General features: G+C 47.1%; 1 protein-coding gene and 1 long non-coding RNA gene across 3 annotated transcripts; one reads left to right on the forward strand and one right to left on the reverse strand.

Annotated features, from left to right (window-relative positions):
* The first annotated feature begins 334 nt into the window (after positions 1-334).
* PSMD13 (proteasome 26S subunit, non-ATPase 13) lies at positions 335-11,068 on the forward strand. 2 transcript variants are annotated; one of them, XM_061159930.1, is made up of 13 exons: positions 336-499; positions 1,882-1,960; positions 6,040-6,074; positions 6,156-6,211; positions 6,438-6,481; positions 6,666-6,752; positions 7,097-7,268; positions 8,241-8,320; positions 8,398-8,523; positions 8,964-9,026; positions 9,621-9,701; positions 9,901-10,017; positions 10,580-11,068. In XM_061159930.1, exons 1-13 carry the CDS (start codon positions 405-407, stop codon positions 10,673-10,675), a joined length of 1,131 nt encoding a protein of 376 aa, XP_061015913.1. In that variant the 5' UTR covers positions 336-404; the 3' UTR covers positions 10,676-11,068. The 2 variants fall into 2 exon arrangements, with proteins under 2 accessions (XP_061015923.1, XP_061015913.1); XM_061159940.1 differs by lacking the exon at positions 9,621-9,701 and having other exon boundaries at positions 335-499.
* A 397-nt stretch (positions 11,069-11,465) lies between these two features.
* Positions 11,466-13,067, reverse strand: LOC133068989 (uncharacterized). The gene is made up of 2 exons (XR_009695744.1): positions 12,931-13,067; positions 11,466-11,692 (listed from the first exon to the last, which is right to left on the reverse strand). It is a non-coding gene; the product is annotated as an uncharacterized LOC133068989 (long non-coding RNA).
* Between the last annotated feature and the right edge of the window lie 1,826 nt (positions 13,068-14,893).

Raw genomic sequence — 14,893 nt, forward strand, 5'->3', positions numbered from 1 at the left:
GATGATAACTAACACTTTTGGGAGCGCTTTCTGTGGTCAGGCATCATATTTATACTTAGTCCTCGCAAGCCACTACTAGGAAGATGGTATTGTTAACCCCACTTGAATCGAGAACATTGGGTCACAAAGGTCACAAAGCCAGCTCGACCTAGGCGCCCGTACTCTTCAAAGCCTCAGTAGCACGGCCAGCTTCGAGGGGAAATCCGTTAACCAACCCTGGAGAGAACTGGGTCCAAAGCCAAGAGGCGCGGTTACTATGACAACCAGCCGGCGCCTAAAGCTAAGCATAGTGCTCCCAGCCTGCCCCGCGTGACGCAGCGCCGGAAGTGAGTGAGCACTTCCGGCGGCCTCCCCCGCTTCCTGGCATCTCCGCGGTACTGCTTTCCCTGGTTGTTCCTGCCGTCATGAAGGACGTACCCGGCTTCTTACAGCAGAGTCAGAGCTCCGGGCCCGGCCAGGCCGCCGTGTGGCACCGTTTGGAGGAGCTCTACACCAAGAAGTGAGCGCCGATCCGAAGGGCCGTGGGCCTCCTGGGATAGGAGAGCGACGGGGGGACGGGGGCGCTCGGACCCGTGTGGAGTGAATGGGGACAAGCTAGACAGAGAAGGTGTGTTGAGGGACCCGGAAGGCAGGACCGAGGAGGGAAAGGGGTGACATCCCACAGGACTGAGGAGGAGAGCCACAGACTGGGTTTTGGGATCTAGCGTTCACTGCCTTCTGGACCCAGGGACTGTGACTGAACAGATACCGATGTCTTATATTTAGCCTTGTCATAGTGTGATTGTACCTACAGTTATTTTTCTCAGCAGTCTGGAGTAGACAAACCGGAGACCAGTACATTTTTTTCCGCTGTTGATTGTGCCACTAGTTACTAGTGGTTGCTGGCGTGCAACCACTTCTCCGCGTGCCACGGCCCCTGCTTTCCATTGCATTTCATATTGGGCTTTGTGCACCTAGAAAGATCTTAGTGTATGGGTTTTTTAGAAACAGGATGAATTTCAGAATAATTAAGTTTATCAGTTGCTAAACAACAACCTCTTTTTAAATGAATAGAATAAAGTGTTAGCAGTGGGTTATTTTTCACAGGAAAACACAGCTCTTGTAATACTCCCCTGTTAACAACCTTAGCCTTTAGCGTTGTGCCTTTTGCATGGATATTCAGTATGTGTTTCGATGGTAGTTGCTGCTGCTGCTAAGTCGCTTCAGTCGTGTCCGAGTCTGTGCGACCCCATGGACTGCAGCCCACCAGGCTCCTCCATCCATGGGGTTTTCCAGGCAGGAGTACTGGAGTGGGGTGCCATTGATGATAGCAGCCTTCTGCTGTTAGCAGATTTTGAGGAAAAAAAATATTAGTGTTTGGCAAATAATTGCTTGTGTAGCCCGTTGTACTTTTCATGCATTTTACTTGCATTCTTAAGAATTAGCCTTTGGTTTCAAATGCTCTATGTCATTGTTCTAGAGGTTTTCTGTATTAGCTCATTCAGTCCTTCATCCTGTTCATAGATGAAGAAACTGAAGCTTAGTTTAAGTTCCTTCCCTGAGGTAGTCAGCTAATGGGTAGAAGAGCCAGAATTTCAAATTCCATACATATGATTCCAAAATTCTAGTTTCCAGTCAAGCCTTGCAGTAACCCTATGAGGTAGTCTAGAAAGATGTTCTCCATTTATAGCTGAGAAAACAATCTTAGAGTGATCTCTCGGTGACATAACCATTGGGTGGCAGAGACAGGGAAAGAACTAACCTTTAAAAAGCATCTGCTTTAGTATTCTTGTGTTAAACATTAGAGACTGATGAGTGTTTGTTATTTGATAGGACCATCAAAGGTGAAGGTGTCTGTGACTGATGCTAGGTTATAGGTCTTAAGAGCCTTGTGTTTTTCAGGTTGTGGCATCAGCTGACTCTTCAAGTGCTTGATTTTGTACAGGACCCCTGCTTTGCCCAAGGAGATGGTCTCATTAAGGTAAATGATTTGCCATGCTATGTCACAGTATTTAAATATGCTCAAGTACTTTTTAAAAATAAAAGATGGACTTCTCCCCCCCATATATATATATATATATATGTGTGTGTGTGTGTGTGTGTGTATATATATATATATGTATGTATGTATGTGTGTATATATATATATATATATACGCCTACTCAGGTACCATTTTGAGTGCTCTACACATTTATTCATCTACTCCTCATAACAACATTGGTAGATTAGTACTACTGCTATTCTGTTTTTCTTATGTAGAGACAGACAGCAAGAGCTTAAGTGACTGGCCATAGATCCCAGCTGATAAGTGACAGAAGAGGATTCAAACATAGACATTCTAGCTTCTTCTAAAATCCCAACCCTGTACTTGTCAGCAGTTGTTATAACTGCCGTCTCTCCTCTTCCCCTCTCCCCCACTGACTCTGCTTGTTTCCCCCAACACTTTGTCCTGGGCAGTATGGAAGATGTGCTTCACTTGGGAGTGGGAGGCTTAGTATCATGGAATGCTGCTTAGTATCATGCTGCCTCTAATAGAGCCTTGTAGAATTTTGTCAACAGAAAAACATACTCTGCCCAAGCCTTTCCCAGATCCCCTGCTTTCCACCCCATAAACCCCTCCCTCTGCCCAGATTTGTTTACTGGTAGACTATTGTCTGGATGGACATGAGTTTGAGCAAACTTCGGGAGTTGGTGAAGGACAGGGAAGCCTGACCTACTGCAGTCCATGGGGTCACAAAGAGTTGGACATGACTGACCGACTGAACTGATCTGAGACTACTCTTTGAAATCTTTCCTGATATCTTTCTCCTTGATGCCTTTCTCTTGGATTCTGAATGAATCAGAGGTGTATAAATGCATTGGAACTGAAAGCTAGTTTGTAATGACAGCTTCAGTTATTTGCTTTAATTGTGCTTATAGTGAAGCTTACCACTTTGATATTCCATCATCTGGGCTTCTAAGGTTTTCTTGCGGTTTATATCTATCGGTTTGGCATTTTACTACTCAAAGGAACTTGTAATCTTCTGTAAGCCTGGAGATTTTGCTGGCCATGCTATCTTCTGGATTATGTGAAAACATGATAAATTAGAGCTGTCTCGATATTTATTCCCTAAGGTTCTATATCATAGTGGTGGATAACTCATAAATGCTCATTTCTATTCTTTGGTTTCTTGTCTTCAAATCACTTTCACCTCATAGCAGAATATTTGCTCAGCCTCTTGGGAAAGTGACATCATATTTAGGTCAGTAGATTTGTTTACTATTTCCTTGGACAAAATAATCCTTTAAAAATTGTTGGGGCCCAGCCCTCATCATTCTCAGATAGATAGTGTTGACAAAAATGCAAATTAATAATCAAAAAGGAATAGGGCAGATTTTATTTGAGCCAAATTGAGGATTATAACCTGGGAGACAGACTCTCAGAAAGCTCAGAGAACTATGCAACATGTTAGGATAGAAACCAAGCCCCGGTCAAACACACAGTCATACATATTTGAGACAGAGGGTAGTACATCAGAATGACAAACTGATATTTTACGTACAGTCCATCAAGGATGCATGGCCAGGTAAGGTCATACAAAGAGAGCAGCAAGTCACCTTGACCACTGCAGAGTTGGAAAAAAACGCCCCTCATTTAAGAAGTTACATTGTCCAAAGAAAGGAAAAAATTGATGTTTACAGTGGAGCAGGCGCCCTAATGCAGATGCACAGAGCAGATGAGGGATGAGGGGGGAGGCTCAGAGAAAGAAATTCATGTGTAATTTTTCTTGTCCTGCTTGAAAATATAAATTGTTTGTATTAATATACTTTATTCAGTTTTAAGTTTATATATTTTAGTGTTTAATATAAATTTATTTTATCAATAGTATTCATGAATTTTCAGTCACCAGAAATAGCTTTGACTTTCTAGACTTAGTGAACTTTTTGCCTTAGAGAGCTTTTTTTTTTTTAGGTAATTTCATAAATCATAACATATCAGAGAAGTTGAAACACTCCCTCTTAATGATAAAGGTATCTTTCAAATAGTCTGTAATGAAAAATCCATTTTATTACGTTGACTCTTTGCCACGTGCCTGATATAAATATCTAACTGGCTGCTACAGGTTCATTTTTCCCTCTAAGTTTTATTGAGAAATAATTGACATCTAACATTGTTTTAGTTTAAGGTGTCCAGTGTAATGATCTGATGTACATATGTATGCAAAATGATCACCACAGTGAATCTAATTAGCATATCACATCACATTGTTACTGATTTGTTTTTCTTACGATGAAAACTTTTAAGATCTACTCTCCTAGCAACTTTCAGTTATACTGTGCGGTGTGGTTAGCTGTCGTCACCATGCTGTACACTGCATTCCCCAGGACTTAGTTATCTTATAAATAGGAGTTTGTACACTGACCTGTTGACCACGTTCACCCCTGCTTCTGGCAGCCACCATTCTATTCTCTGTATGAGTTAGTTTTTTAGTTTTCACGTATAAGTGAGGTTAAATAGTACTTGTCTTTCTCTGACTTATTTCACTTCACATAATGCCCTCAAAGTTCATTTGCATTGTCACAGATGGCAGGATTTTCATTTTTTAGGCTGAGTGATATCCCACTGTGTATATATATTCACCACATTTTGTTTCACAGAGACGTTTCCATCTTTCAGTCATCATACCCAGAGGAACTTTAAACTCTCTTTATCCAAAGCTGACTTGTCTGAAGGGTCCCTCTCCCAGCCCTGCCCATATGGGCACTCCCTGTACCACCCTGTTGCCCAGCTGTGAGCTCAGAGGTTGTCATCACCTCCCCTCTGTGGGACCTGCCCACACTGAGCAGGTCTGGTTCCGTTCACTTGCAGATTTCTCAGACTGTCATCCTCACTGCCTGTGCTCCTCTCTCTTCTTTCATGACCTCTCATGGCCTCAACTGTTCTGTCTTCTTCAATCCTTTTCCTTTCCATCTTCTTTGCATCCAGCCATGTGTATAAAATACAAATGTGGCTGTATATGTCCACTGGTATAGCTTTAACTTTAGGATAGAGACCAAGGCCCATTCTCTGTGTCCTTCAGAAGTACTTCTAAAACATAATGCAGTTATTTCTTTGGTACTTTTGCGTGTGTTTATTCCTGTCTGGAATGGTTTCCCAACTGCCCCCTCTACCACATCAGATTTGTCCACCTCTTACTGCTCTTCATTCCTTAAAGCTCAACTATCAGTTTCTGAGATAATGTTTGCAATCTCTCTCATCGGCTAATCCAGCTGTGTGCTTTTTTCCTTGCTTTTTAACTCAAAGTGTGGTCGTTTATTTGTTTGCAAGTCTGGCTTCTCCACTAGGCCAGAAGCTCCTCAGAAGTTCAGTTTTTGTCTTACACATTCTGTGCTGTAGTACTTAGTAAACAGTCTCAGTAAGTGCTCAAGTGTTTGCTGAATAACTGTGATATTTGATAATGGGACATAATTAGCCTGCAACCTTCTGACCTCTGTTTAGTTAGTGAGCCTTTCAAACAGATAGTATGTTTTATTCAGAGTACTTTGGAGAACAGGTAGATGAGTTGGTCCTTGGTAGAGTCTCATGGGACAAGGTTCTAATTCTAAAAGTTAGGCAGACAAAAAAAACAACTCTAGCTTTTTTCAATAGTTTATTGGTGATCGTTTTTAAAATTATTTATCTGTTTGGCTGCGTTGGGTCTTAGTTGTGGCACTCAGAATCTTTCTAGAGTCATGAAGAATCTCTGTTGAGGAACACAGACTCTCTAGTTGTGGCACAAGCTCAGTTATTGCAACACATGGGCTTCGTTGCTCTTCTGCATATGGGATCTTAGCTCCCCAACCAGAGGTTGAAGCCGTAACCCCTGCCTCGCAAGGTGGATTCTTAATGCCTCAACCACCAGGGCAGTCCCTAGGGGTGATCATTTATGTGAGCTTAATAAGGCCCAATTTGGGCCCTATTATTCAGCACAGACTTATGCAGTGCCTGCTGTCTGATGGGTATCATGCTAGTGTCTGAAGTCTTGATTTTGCAGAATTAAAGATGTCTTATAATTACTCTCTGTGTTTTGGTTCCACAGCTTTATGAAAACTTCATCAGTGAATTTGAACACAGGTAAAATTCTTTTGTTTGTTTTTGTTTTTGAAAATGAATACGTTGATTTGTTGATGTTCAAAGACTGGGTTTTTATTTCAGGGTGAATCCTTTGTCCCTGGTAGAAATCATTCTACATGTAGTTAGACAGATGACTGGTGAGTGTCACTTTCTTTCATAAAGGAGCAGATCCTGATGGTAATTAAAATGATGTCAAAGTGTAAGTTAATTGAGCTTTTGGATTTCAATAGACAATATAAAATTCTAAGTTTTGTATTTTATGGTCTAAGCCTAAAGATTATCCCACCTGTAAAGATGGATACTTTACAGGTACAACAGGATACTCTGTTGGCGATGCTTCTGACTTTGGTCTTTCTTTTCTAGATCCTAATGTGGCTCTTAGTTTTCTGGAAAAGACTCGTGAGAAGGTAAACATGAAGTTTGAGCCAGATCTTTTAAAAGCTATGTGAATTACAGTTTGTGTCTGTGCCCACTGTTCACAACTCTGGAGACCAGTGTGTCTGTAGTCATGCAGGTTAAGTCAGTGACAGATGCCTTCGTCGTTCCTGCATTGCCCACACTTCTGAGCCCCCTCATCTCTGATGTCTTCAGGTGAAAAGCAGTGATGAGGCCGTGATCTTGTGCAAAACCGCGATTGGCGCTCTGAAGCTGAATATCGGTGACCTGCAAGTGACGAAGGTGAGACCGCCATGGTACAGACTTAACAGTGTTTAAAACTGTACGGGGAAAAAAATCCTAATTTTCCTCTTTGTTTACTGTTAAATAATTTTAAATTACAGGAAAGTTGCAAAAATAGCACAGAAAACTCTCCATTTCTCCCTGATGTGATGCCTGTTCCCCTTAAACAGAGTTCTCTCCCTTGTGAGCACGTACATCCAGCAGGAGACCACACAGAATGAACTGAAGTTTTCCATTTTAAAGTAGTCAAATTTATCAGTCTTTGTGGCTTATGCTTTTCACCTTGTCATATGTTACTTGAAAAACATTTTAAGTTAGAAAGTATTCTTGCTTCCTGTATATAGGAAACTATCGAAGATGTTGAAGAAATGCTCAACAACCTCCCTGGGGTGACATCCGTTCACAGTCGTTTCTACGACCTCTCCAGTAAATACTATCAAACAATTGGAAACCATGCATCCTACTACAAAGATGCTCTGCGATTTCTGGGCTGTGTTGACATCAAGGATCTGCCAGGTAACATGACCAAAAGATCTATGTCACATGAGGTGCTCACTCACATGACGTAGTAGTTGTGACATGCCTGAGGCACCTGACCTCAGAAATTACCCAAATGTGTTTATTTCTTTTAGAAGAAAGCCCACGTGGTAGGAAGAGTTGTTTAAGCCTTAGTTTTCGCATTGTATTTGTTTTCGGCTTTTAAGTCATTGAAAGTGAAGCTGACCCTCATAGCCCCTTTACTGTTCCTGCTTCGGAACTACTACTTTCTGTGGTCTGAGTCAGAGTGAGAGGTAGAGTGATGTGAATGCCTTGACCCCCTGCAAGGCACCGTGACATCCCTGAACCTGGGACTCTTGTCATGAAACTGAAGTGCTATACCCAGGGCAGTAAATTACGAAAATCTTCCAAGGATTTGGGGGTGGAAGAAAAGTGACCAGTGACTTTTGGGGATAGTGCAAGAAATATGTGTTTACAAAAGAAATTTTACCCTATTTTAACATATTTTAGATGTTTCACAGTATACTGTTGAAGCTAAGGAGATCAGCAACTCCTAAAATTGTTAGTGCAGTTTTAATTGCTACATTTCAAGAAAACTATGTTGGGAAAAGCAACTAATATGGTCAAGAGACTAAAGGGACAAAATGTAGGTTAATTCTAGTCAAAAGAGGCTAAATGTGGTGGCTCTAAGCTGGATAAGAAATGGTGCTGCTTCCCTCAGCAGGCAGGGGTGTGAGGAACACACCCTACCAGGCAGGAGATTCACGTAGTTAGGTAAAAATAAGCAATGAATGCCTTTCCTACCAAAACTCTATATATGGTTCCAGGTACAGTCTGAGTCAATGCAGTACTTGAAACGAGGTAACTGATGTTAGGACTTTGTAATATAACCATTACAGAAAACAGTTTATTTTTTATTGGAAATTTCTAAAGCAAAACAGAACTGATTCTTGTGCCTGGAGTGTAACTGGGGGTGTGTTGTTGCCGTAGTGTCTGAGCAGCAGGAGAGAGCTTTCACACTAGGACTGGCAGGACTTCTTGGCGAGGGAGTTTTCAACTTTGGTGAGCTGGTAAGTGGACTGGGGGCACAGATTCCTGAGCCCGGGGAGGCTGAGCTTCTGTCAGCTGACCATGTCTGTCCTCACAGCTCATGCACCCTGTGCTGGAGTCGCTGAGGGACACGGACCGGCAATGGCTGATTGACACCCTCTATGCCTTTAACAGTGGCAATGTAGAGCGATTCCAGACTCTGAAGACCGCCTGGGGCCAGCAGGTCAGTCCCGTGGGATTGGCTGTGCGCCTGTGGAGCTCGTTCACCATGTGTCTGTTGGTTTATTGAGCACCTTCCTTACACATGCCAGGCCCTGGGGTCACTTTGCTCTCTAACCCTAACCCTTCCTGCCTTTCCCTGTGCCAAGAGTCCTCTTGAAACCCCAACATACACCTTGTGGTCCTGCCCCCTGGTGTTCGTGACAGTGGCACAAATCTTACTTTGTAAATTCTTTGTCTTGGAAAATCCTAGGTCTTCAGCTAAGCACTCTTCTAATGATTTCCTGAGAAGAATGAAGTTCGAATCACTTGAAGCTAGTAATGAGCCTCAGTGATCTAGAGTGGAAAATGTTTGGACCTGCCCAGTTTCTTTTTGTTCTATTGACTATTGTAGAAAGAATTTCAAAACCCAGGTTAGGTAACTGATGTTGTATTGCTTTACAGCCTGATTTAGCAGCCAACGAAGCCCAACTTCTGAGGAAAATTCAGTTATTGTGCCTCATGGAGGTAAGCAAGACCCAGGACCTACTTGGTGATCTAAGACCCTGCCAAGAGCCATGGGGCCCTGCAAACTCTGAAGGCCCTCGGGTTGCAGCTTAAGCTGTGGTGGTGGTGGTTCTCCTGCCCCCCACCCCCAACCAGCTCTGCTCTTCCTTTGCCACCACTTGCTTTTTTCAGTTTGTATTTGAGCCTTAGCTTCAGTGCCCCCTCCTCAGGGAGTGCTTCCCCGTCCATCTGTGAGAGAACGTCACCTGTCTCTCTTCATCTGCCTGCTCCTCTGTCCTGCACTGGAACGTGAGCTTCGTGGCCACAGGCACTTTGTGCTTCTGCTCCATCGCAGTGCTGCCAGCTCCACATACAGCCCTGGCACGTGGCAGCCTCAAGTACTCATCCAGGAGATGAGTAATGACTGTTCTAGAAAACGACCACAAAGTCTATTTCACCTTCTTGTCTAGGAATGGGAAGCTTAGTCTGAGTAAGATATGTGACTAATACTAAGAAAATTTTAGTATGTAGGGTACTGATAAGGTCTGTGTTTTCAGAGCAAGTATTGACAAAAATATCTTTATCAGTTCTCTGACTTAAAAAAAATTTTTTCAGATGACTTTTACACGACCTGCCAATCATAGGCAACTCACTTTTGAAGAAATTGCCAAAAGTGCTAAAATCACCGTGAACGAGGTATGTCGTTCTTAGACTCAGGATGTTGCAGCAGCAGAGCTGCTTCCCAGGCTCCGGACTCCTCTGTGAGCTCACCGCCCCTAGACTCAGGTCACAAGGACACTGAGCCTTGCTCCCCTCATGTTTCACAGCTGGCAGGGTCCACAGGGATGTGCGTGTTGGCGCCAGAGTGCCTTACACAAGCCCCCTCTATGCACAGGTGGAGTTGCTGGTGATGAAGGCCCTCTCGGTGGGGCTGGTGAAAGGCAGTATTGACGAGGTGGATAAGCGGGTTCACATGACCTGGGTGCAGCCCCGCGTGTTGGATTTGCAACAGGTAATGTGCTTGAAATACAGAGTTCACCTTTCTGGGTGTTTGTATCTGTGCTGTCTTAGTTTCATTTGGATGGAAGCCATTTAGGAAGAAAGCATTGTTAGACAAGAGATTTCAGAGAATGAATTACTGCTGTATGGACTAAGGGCTTTTCAAAGAACCTAATTTAATGCAGGCTTGAGATTTGAACCCTGCATTTAAAGCTTATTGTGATAACAGTGCTGGTTGTGCTTGATGATAGCTTTTAATCTTAAAATTGGTACTCTGATTAAATATTCTTCTGGATCTGTGATTGGAGCCAAAATCTATCTTACTTATATTTTCTGGAAATTTAATCCTCTGGATTTCCTCCATTCTTGCCTGTTTTCTTTCATGCAAGTTTTTCTTAATGTCCTTCTGGTAAGAATTGACTGGGACAATCCCATCTCACACACCCAGCTCCCCCAACTCTGATGTCCTTTTTAATAATGCAGCCCTAGAGAATTAGTTGGACATTTAGGACTGGCCCATCAGCTGCTGTGATTCCCAAGTGCCTTAACACACGTGTGTCCTGGCTTGCACACAGATCAAGGGGATGAAGGACCGCCTGGAGTTCTGGTGCACCGACGTGAAGAGCATGGAGATGCTGGTGGAGCACCAGGCCCATGACATCCTCACCTAGGCTCCTGGCCTCGGCCTGTCTGCGGAGGTGTTTGGTGGCTCATGGTCCAGGCAGCTGAGAAGACCTGTGTTTAATTCGGGGTGGGAGTGGGATTCAGTTTGGATTAGGGACTGTTCTTACTGTGCAGATTGTCACAGAGGACTGTCATTAATGAGGGGGCCAGCCATAGGCAAAAGACCCATTTCTGGATGCCGCTGTAGCCTGCAGTGGAGAGGGGTTGCTGGGGCTCAGGTGAGGCAGCAGGAATGTGTGGGTACCTCCAGGAATGGGGAAGAAAACCCCTTACAGGTGGAGGGCACCCATTCCAGCATTTGCCTTCACTGCACCCACATGTGTGAATGGCTTCTCCAGTGCAGCTTAAGGATGTTTCTGTAATAAATGCCTTGCTCTGTCTTTTTTGTGGTTCTATTTCCTTAGGCTTAGCTCCCAGGTTAAGCCTATGCCTGAAGTGGTTAAAAAGCAGGAGATGGGACCTGGTGGAAATTTGGCCTTGGTTCTCACCGTCTACTCTGAGGAGAAGCCATCCCTGACCACACCAGCCACAGGGCAGAGCCAGAGCAGAGGGTGGTGGGCACAGCGGCCAAGGAAGCAAGTCCTGCCTGTGTTGTTGCTCCGGGAGACGTGGTGTTTGTTTCCTTCTAACATGTATCCACCCATTGCCACCAAGCCAGCAGCTTCTGTGGCCCGAGTACCCCGATGCTGACAGGAACCAACTTTCCAACAGCCCAGTCCTGGGCCTCCAGGGGGCGTGGGGGAGATGCACGATGCACATACAGAGAATCACCAGAGATGTGAGGAAAGAGGGCTTTAATCCCTTCTTTCTGTCTGTGCCTGGTGTGGCGACCGCAGAGCCTTCATGCTGCTGAGCTCTTCTTGTAGTTATCCAGGTGGTACAGGACCCAGCCGGCAGGAAGCAGGAAGCTGAGGAACGTCACCGAGAGCCCGATGGCCTGCTCCTGGGGCGAGAAGATGCATATGGGTCCCCTCAGCCCAGGCCGACTGCCTCTGTCCCTGGGACTTAACCAGAGGAGAGCGAAGAGCTAGACGCACAGCCCTGCCCCCTTGGCTCCCGCTGGACCCTTGGCCCAGCAGTGTTCACTCCATCTGCCCCAGATAGCCTTATCTGCAAGGTGTGAGCAGTGACCACTGCCGTTGTAAGGGAGGACAGCCTATTGGACTCTATTCTCTGGGTGGGGCCTTTTATCACAGCCCCACCCTCTGCCTGAGAGCGGGCCTGTTCCTTGACCTTGAACTGCTTCCCACCGAGCAGGATGTGCCACCCCCCTTCCGGTTACCTGCGGACTTGTGCATGTCAGGTGTGGTGTCAGGTTGCTTGGAACAAGTCCAGGGCCCTTTCTGTGAGTGGCGGTCCTGTTCCGAAGCCTGGGCGGGAGTGTGTGTGTGTGTGTGTGTGCGCGCGCACACATGCAGACACATGCCACCTGGCACCCTGTGTTCCCAGTGGCTGTACCCATTGTGTGTGTGCGTGCACACGTGCACACGCATGCAGACACATGTAGAGGCCACGCCACCTGGCACCCTGTGTTCCAGGAGCCCAGTTCCGAAGCACCAGCTATATTTCACCTTCATTGTTTCCTCCTGAAACAGCCCAGACCAGTTGCCCCACCTCTCCCCAGAGTGGATCAGGACACCAGGTTGGAGACCAGTCCTTCCTTATTGACTTTTCACTCCCCGAGATTTAAGCAACGTTGGCCTAGAATAGGGACTGAAGGCTGGGTTCAGATCTAGTCCTATGACCTTGGGCAGTGACCTTGGCTTATTTATGCTTAAAATAGAGATACGTTGTTGACTGTCCTGGAGCCCCAGGGTCACAGATTTGCATTTTCACCTGGGCTCTCACAGACCCTCAAAGCAGCCCACTCTTTCCTTTTAATGGGTGGTGAAGCAAGATGCCCTGGGCAACCCCGACCTCAGCCGTCACCACTGTTGTTTACAAGTGGGGCCTGAGAACAGAGGGCCCCCGCCCACCGACTGACTGCAGCTTTGGGAGCCTGGCCTGTGGGTGATGGCTACAGGGACCCCGTTTGGAAACCTGGGACACTTCCAGCCCAGGGTCTGAGACTCAGCACCAGGGTCCCCTCTGTAAGCAGGCCTGAAGGAAACCCTCTCCCCTCTGCATCCTGCCCCAAACCCACCTCATCCTGAAAACATCTCAGGACTACCCACTCGCCCTACCTGGGGTAGGGGCCCCCCACCCCTCACCCCCTACTCCCCACTGCCTTGGTGGGACCTACCTTTGGAGAAGTGGGTGTTTTGGCTGGCTTGGCAGTGATGTGTGCCTTAGGGACCACCCAACCCCCCAGCGGGGCTTGCAGCAGCCTGATGGTGGGGGCCAACCTCAGCATAGCTGTAGGGCTGAGCTCCTCAGTCCAGTGATGTTCCGGGTGTGCACGCCGTATGCCCTCTGCTCACTTGGTTGCAGGAGCTTTTTATAGCTCACGGAGGCAGCTGCAGCTGTCCCCTCCTGTCACAGGGCTTGGCAGAAGGAAGCCTGCTTAGAACTGGGAGAGAAAGGGCCTCAGACCAGCAACTCCAGGCCCAGCCCCTGCTATGGGTCCCAAGGGGGCTTCAGGCTGCTTGCATTGCAGGGAGGACTGGCCTTCTCTGAAAAGGACATTCACTTCTTTGTGGGGAAGGAGCTCAACAAAAGAGCAGGACCAGAGAAGTTGGTTTGAGACGGCAAGAGGGGAAAGTGACATAATTTAAGAGTTAACCCTAAATATCTGGGAAGTCAGCAGGCAGAGCTCTGTGGAGCTACTGTGAAGTTCTCTGACGCCGGAATTCCTGGCTGAATGGTCAGGCTTTCTCTGCCTGAATGTACTGGGCATCCTGCTCCACCCTGAGCACAGCCCGGGGCTAGCCCAGAGGCCACTGCTCCTCGGGGGCTGGGCTGCAGAGAAGCAGAGGGGAAGTTCAGCAGACAAGACACTTTGAGGATCTGCCTCCAGGCCCACATGCAGGGCTGGTACCAAGGGCTGAATGCACTGGGTCAGCACCACCTGCGGGCCCCGGGAGGTCGCTGTAGCGTTGCCGGTCACCGCCTGTGAGCTCGAGCCTCTTTCTCTTACTTAGGCAGGTGATGAGCTGTTCATTCCCTCCCACACCAAACGCTGGTTAGTGAGCTTGTTTTCACACTGAGAGTCTTCCACATTCCTTCTGTGCAACAACCCCTCACCCCCTGCAATGAAAACCCTGTGCCAATTTCCCTGAGAGAATGGAAGTGGCCAGAGGAGACCACTGCCTGACCCGTCAGTGTCCTCCAGAGAGCAGAGAGCCATCTGTGGGGCCCAGTTAGCCTGTGCCCTCAGATCCCCTTCTGCCAGAGGCCAAAGGTGTCATCTGTTCTGTCCTGGGGCTCTGAGTGCTGAACCCGCTGAACCCACGCCTGCCCTCCCCATCCAGCCTCCATAGGTGCTCCCCAAAGCAGCCAGGACGAGCCTTCCAGAATACTCAGGTCTCTGCACAGCCCTGCCCAGAACTCTCCAGCAGGGGCCCCAGGCCTGAGTGGTCTGACCACTGCCACCTGGCCCTCGCTGCTCCCCTGCACCCAGCAATGGCCTCCTGTCTGTCCTGGGCATGCCACACCCTGACCCACTCCGGTGCCTCAGTCTAGGGGCCTTCCCCTCAGCTTTTCATGTGTCTTGAGGACACACAGGCCCTGAGCAAGTGACATCTCCTCAGACGCAGCTGGTGGTCAGGCCCACAAGGGCAGGGTCTGGTGCGTTCACCACGGAGACTTTGGAGCCTAGAGCAGGTTTTCAGTCAATGTTGGATGGAGGGTGGGGAAGGAAGGGATGGGTGGATGACTGGGCAGCTAGGAGCCTGGGCGGAGCCTCAGTTCTGCACCGCTGAGGGTTAAGCTGGAGGAGTGCAGAGTCCGAGATGATTAGGAAACTGCGGGGTCACAACCCACCATTAGAATGACTAAAATGTTACTAGTGACAGTGATCAAGGCCACAGCCCAGAGTGTGTTCCTTAGCTGTTTCCACCAGGTCAGTGTAGGTGTGAGCCCAGGGGCCAAGCAGCAGCAGGACATCTCACCACGTTGGTCCTAAGCCCCAGACTTAGCATTGGTCTCCATCCTCACAAACGATTACACCCCGATGGTGACTGATGATGTGACTGCATTCCACAAGGAACATCAGCTTACCTTGTTCTTCCCTGGAGGCTACACCTGTTCTAAATGTGGGACTTGCT

Source organism: Dama dama, chromosome 2 (genome assembly GCF_033118175.1).
Source record: "Dama dama isolate Ldn47 chromosome 2, ASM3311817v1, whole genome shotgun sequence".
Lineage (NCBI taxonomy): Eukaryota > Metazoa > Chordata > Mammalia > Artiodactyla > Cervidae > Dama > Dama dama.

Bases quoted from the DNA above. Each gene is read 5' to 3' on its own strand.
- PSMD13 (XM_061159930.1), top strand. From the start codon at position 405: ATGAAGGACGTACCCGGCTTCTTACAGCAGAGTCAGAGCTCCGGGCCC. The intron at 6,075-6,155 runs GTAAAATTCTTT...TTTTTATTTCAG, and splicing joins ATCAGTGAATTTGAACACAG to GGTGAATCCTTTGTCCCTGG. The intron at 7,269-8,240 runs GTAACATGACCA...TTGTTGCCGTAG, and splicing joins TGACATCAAGGATCTGCCAG to TGTCTGAGCAGCAGGAGAGA.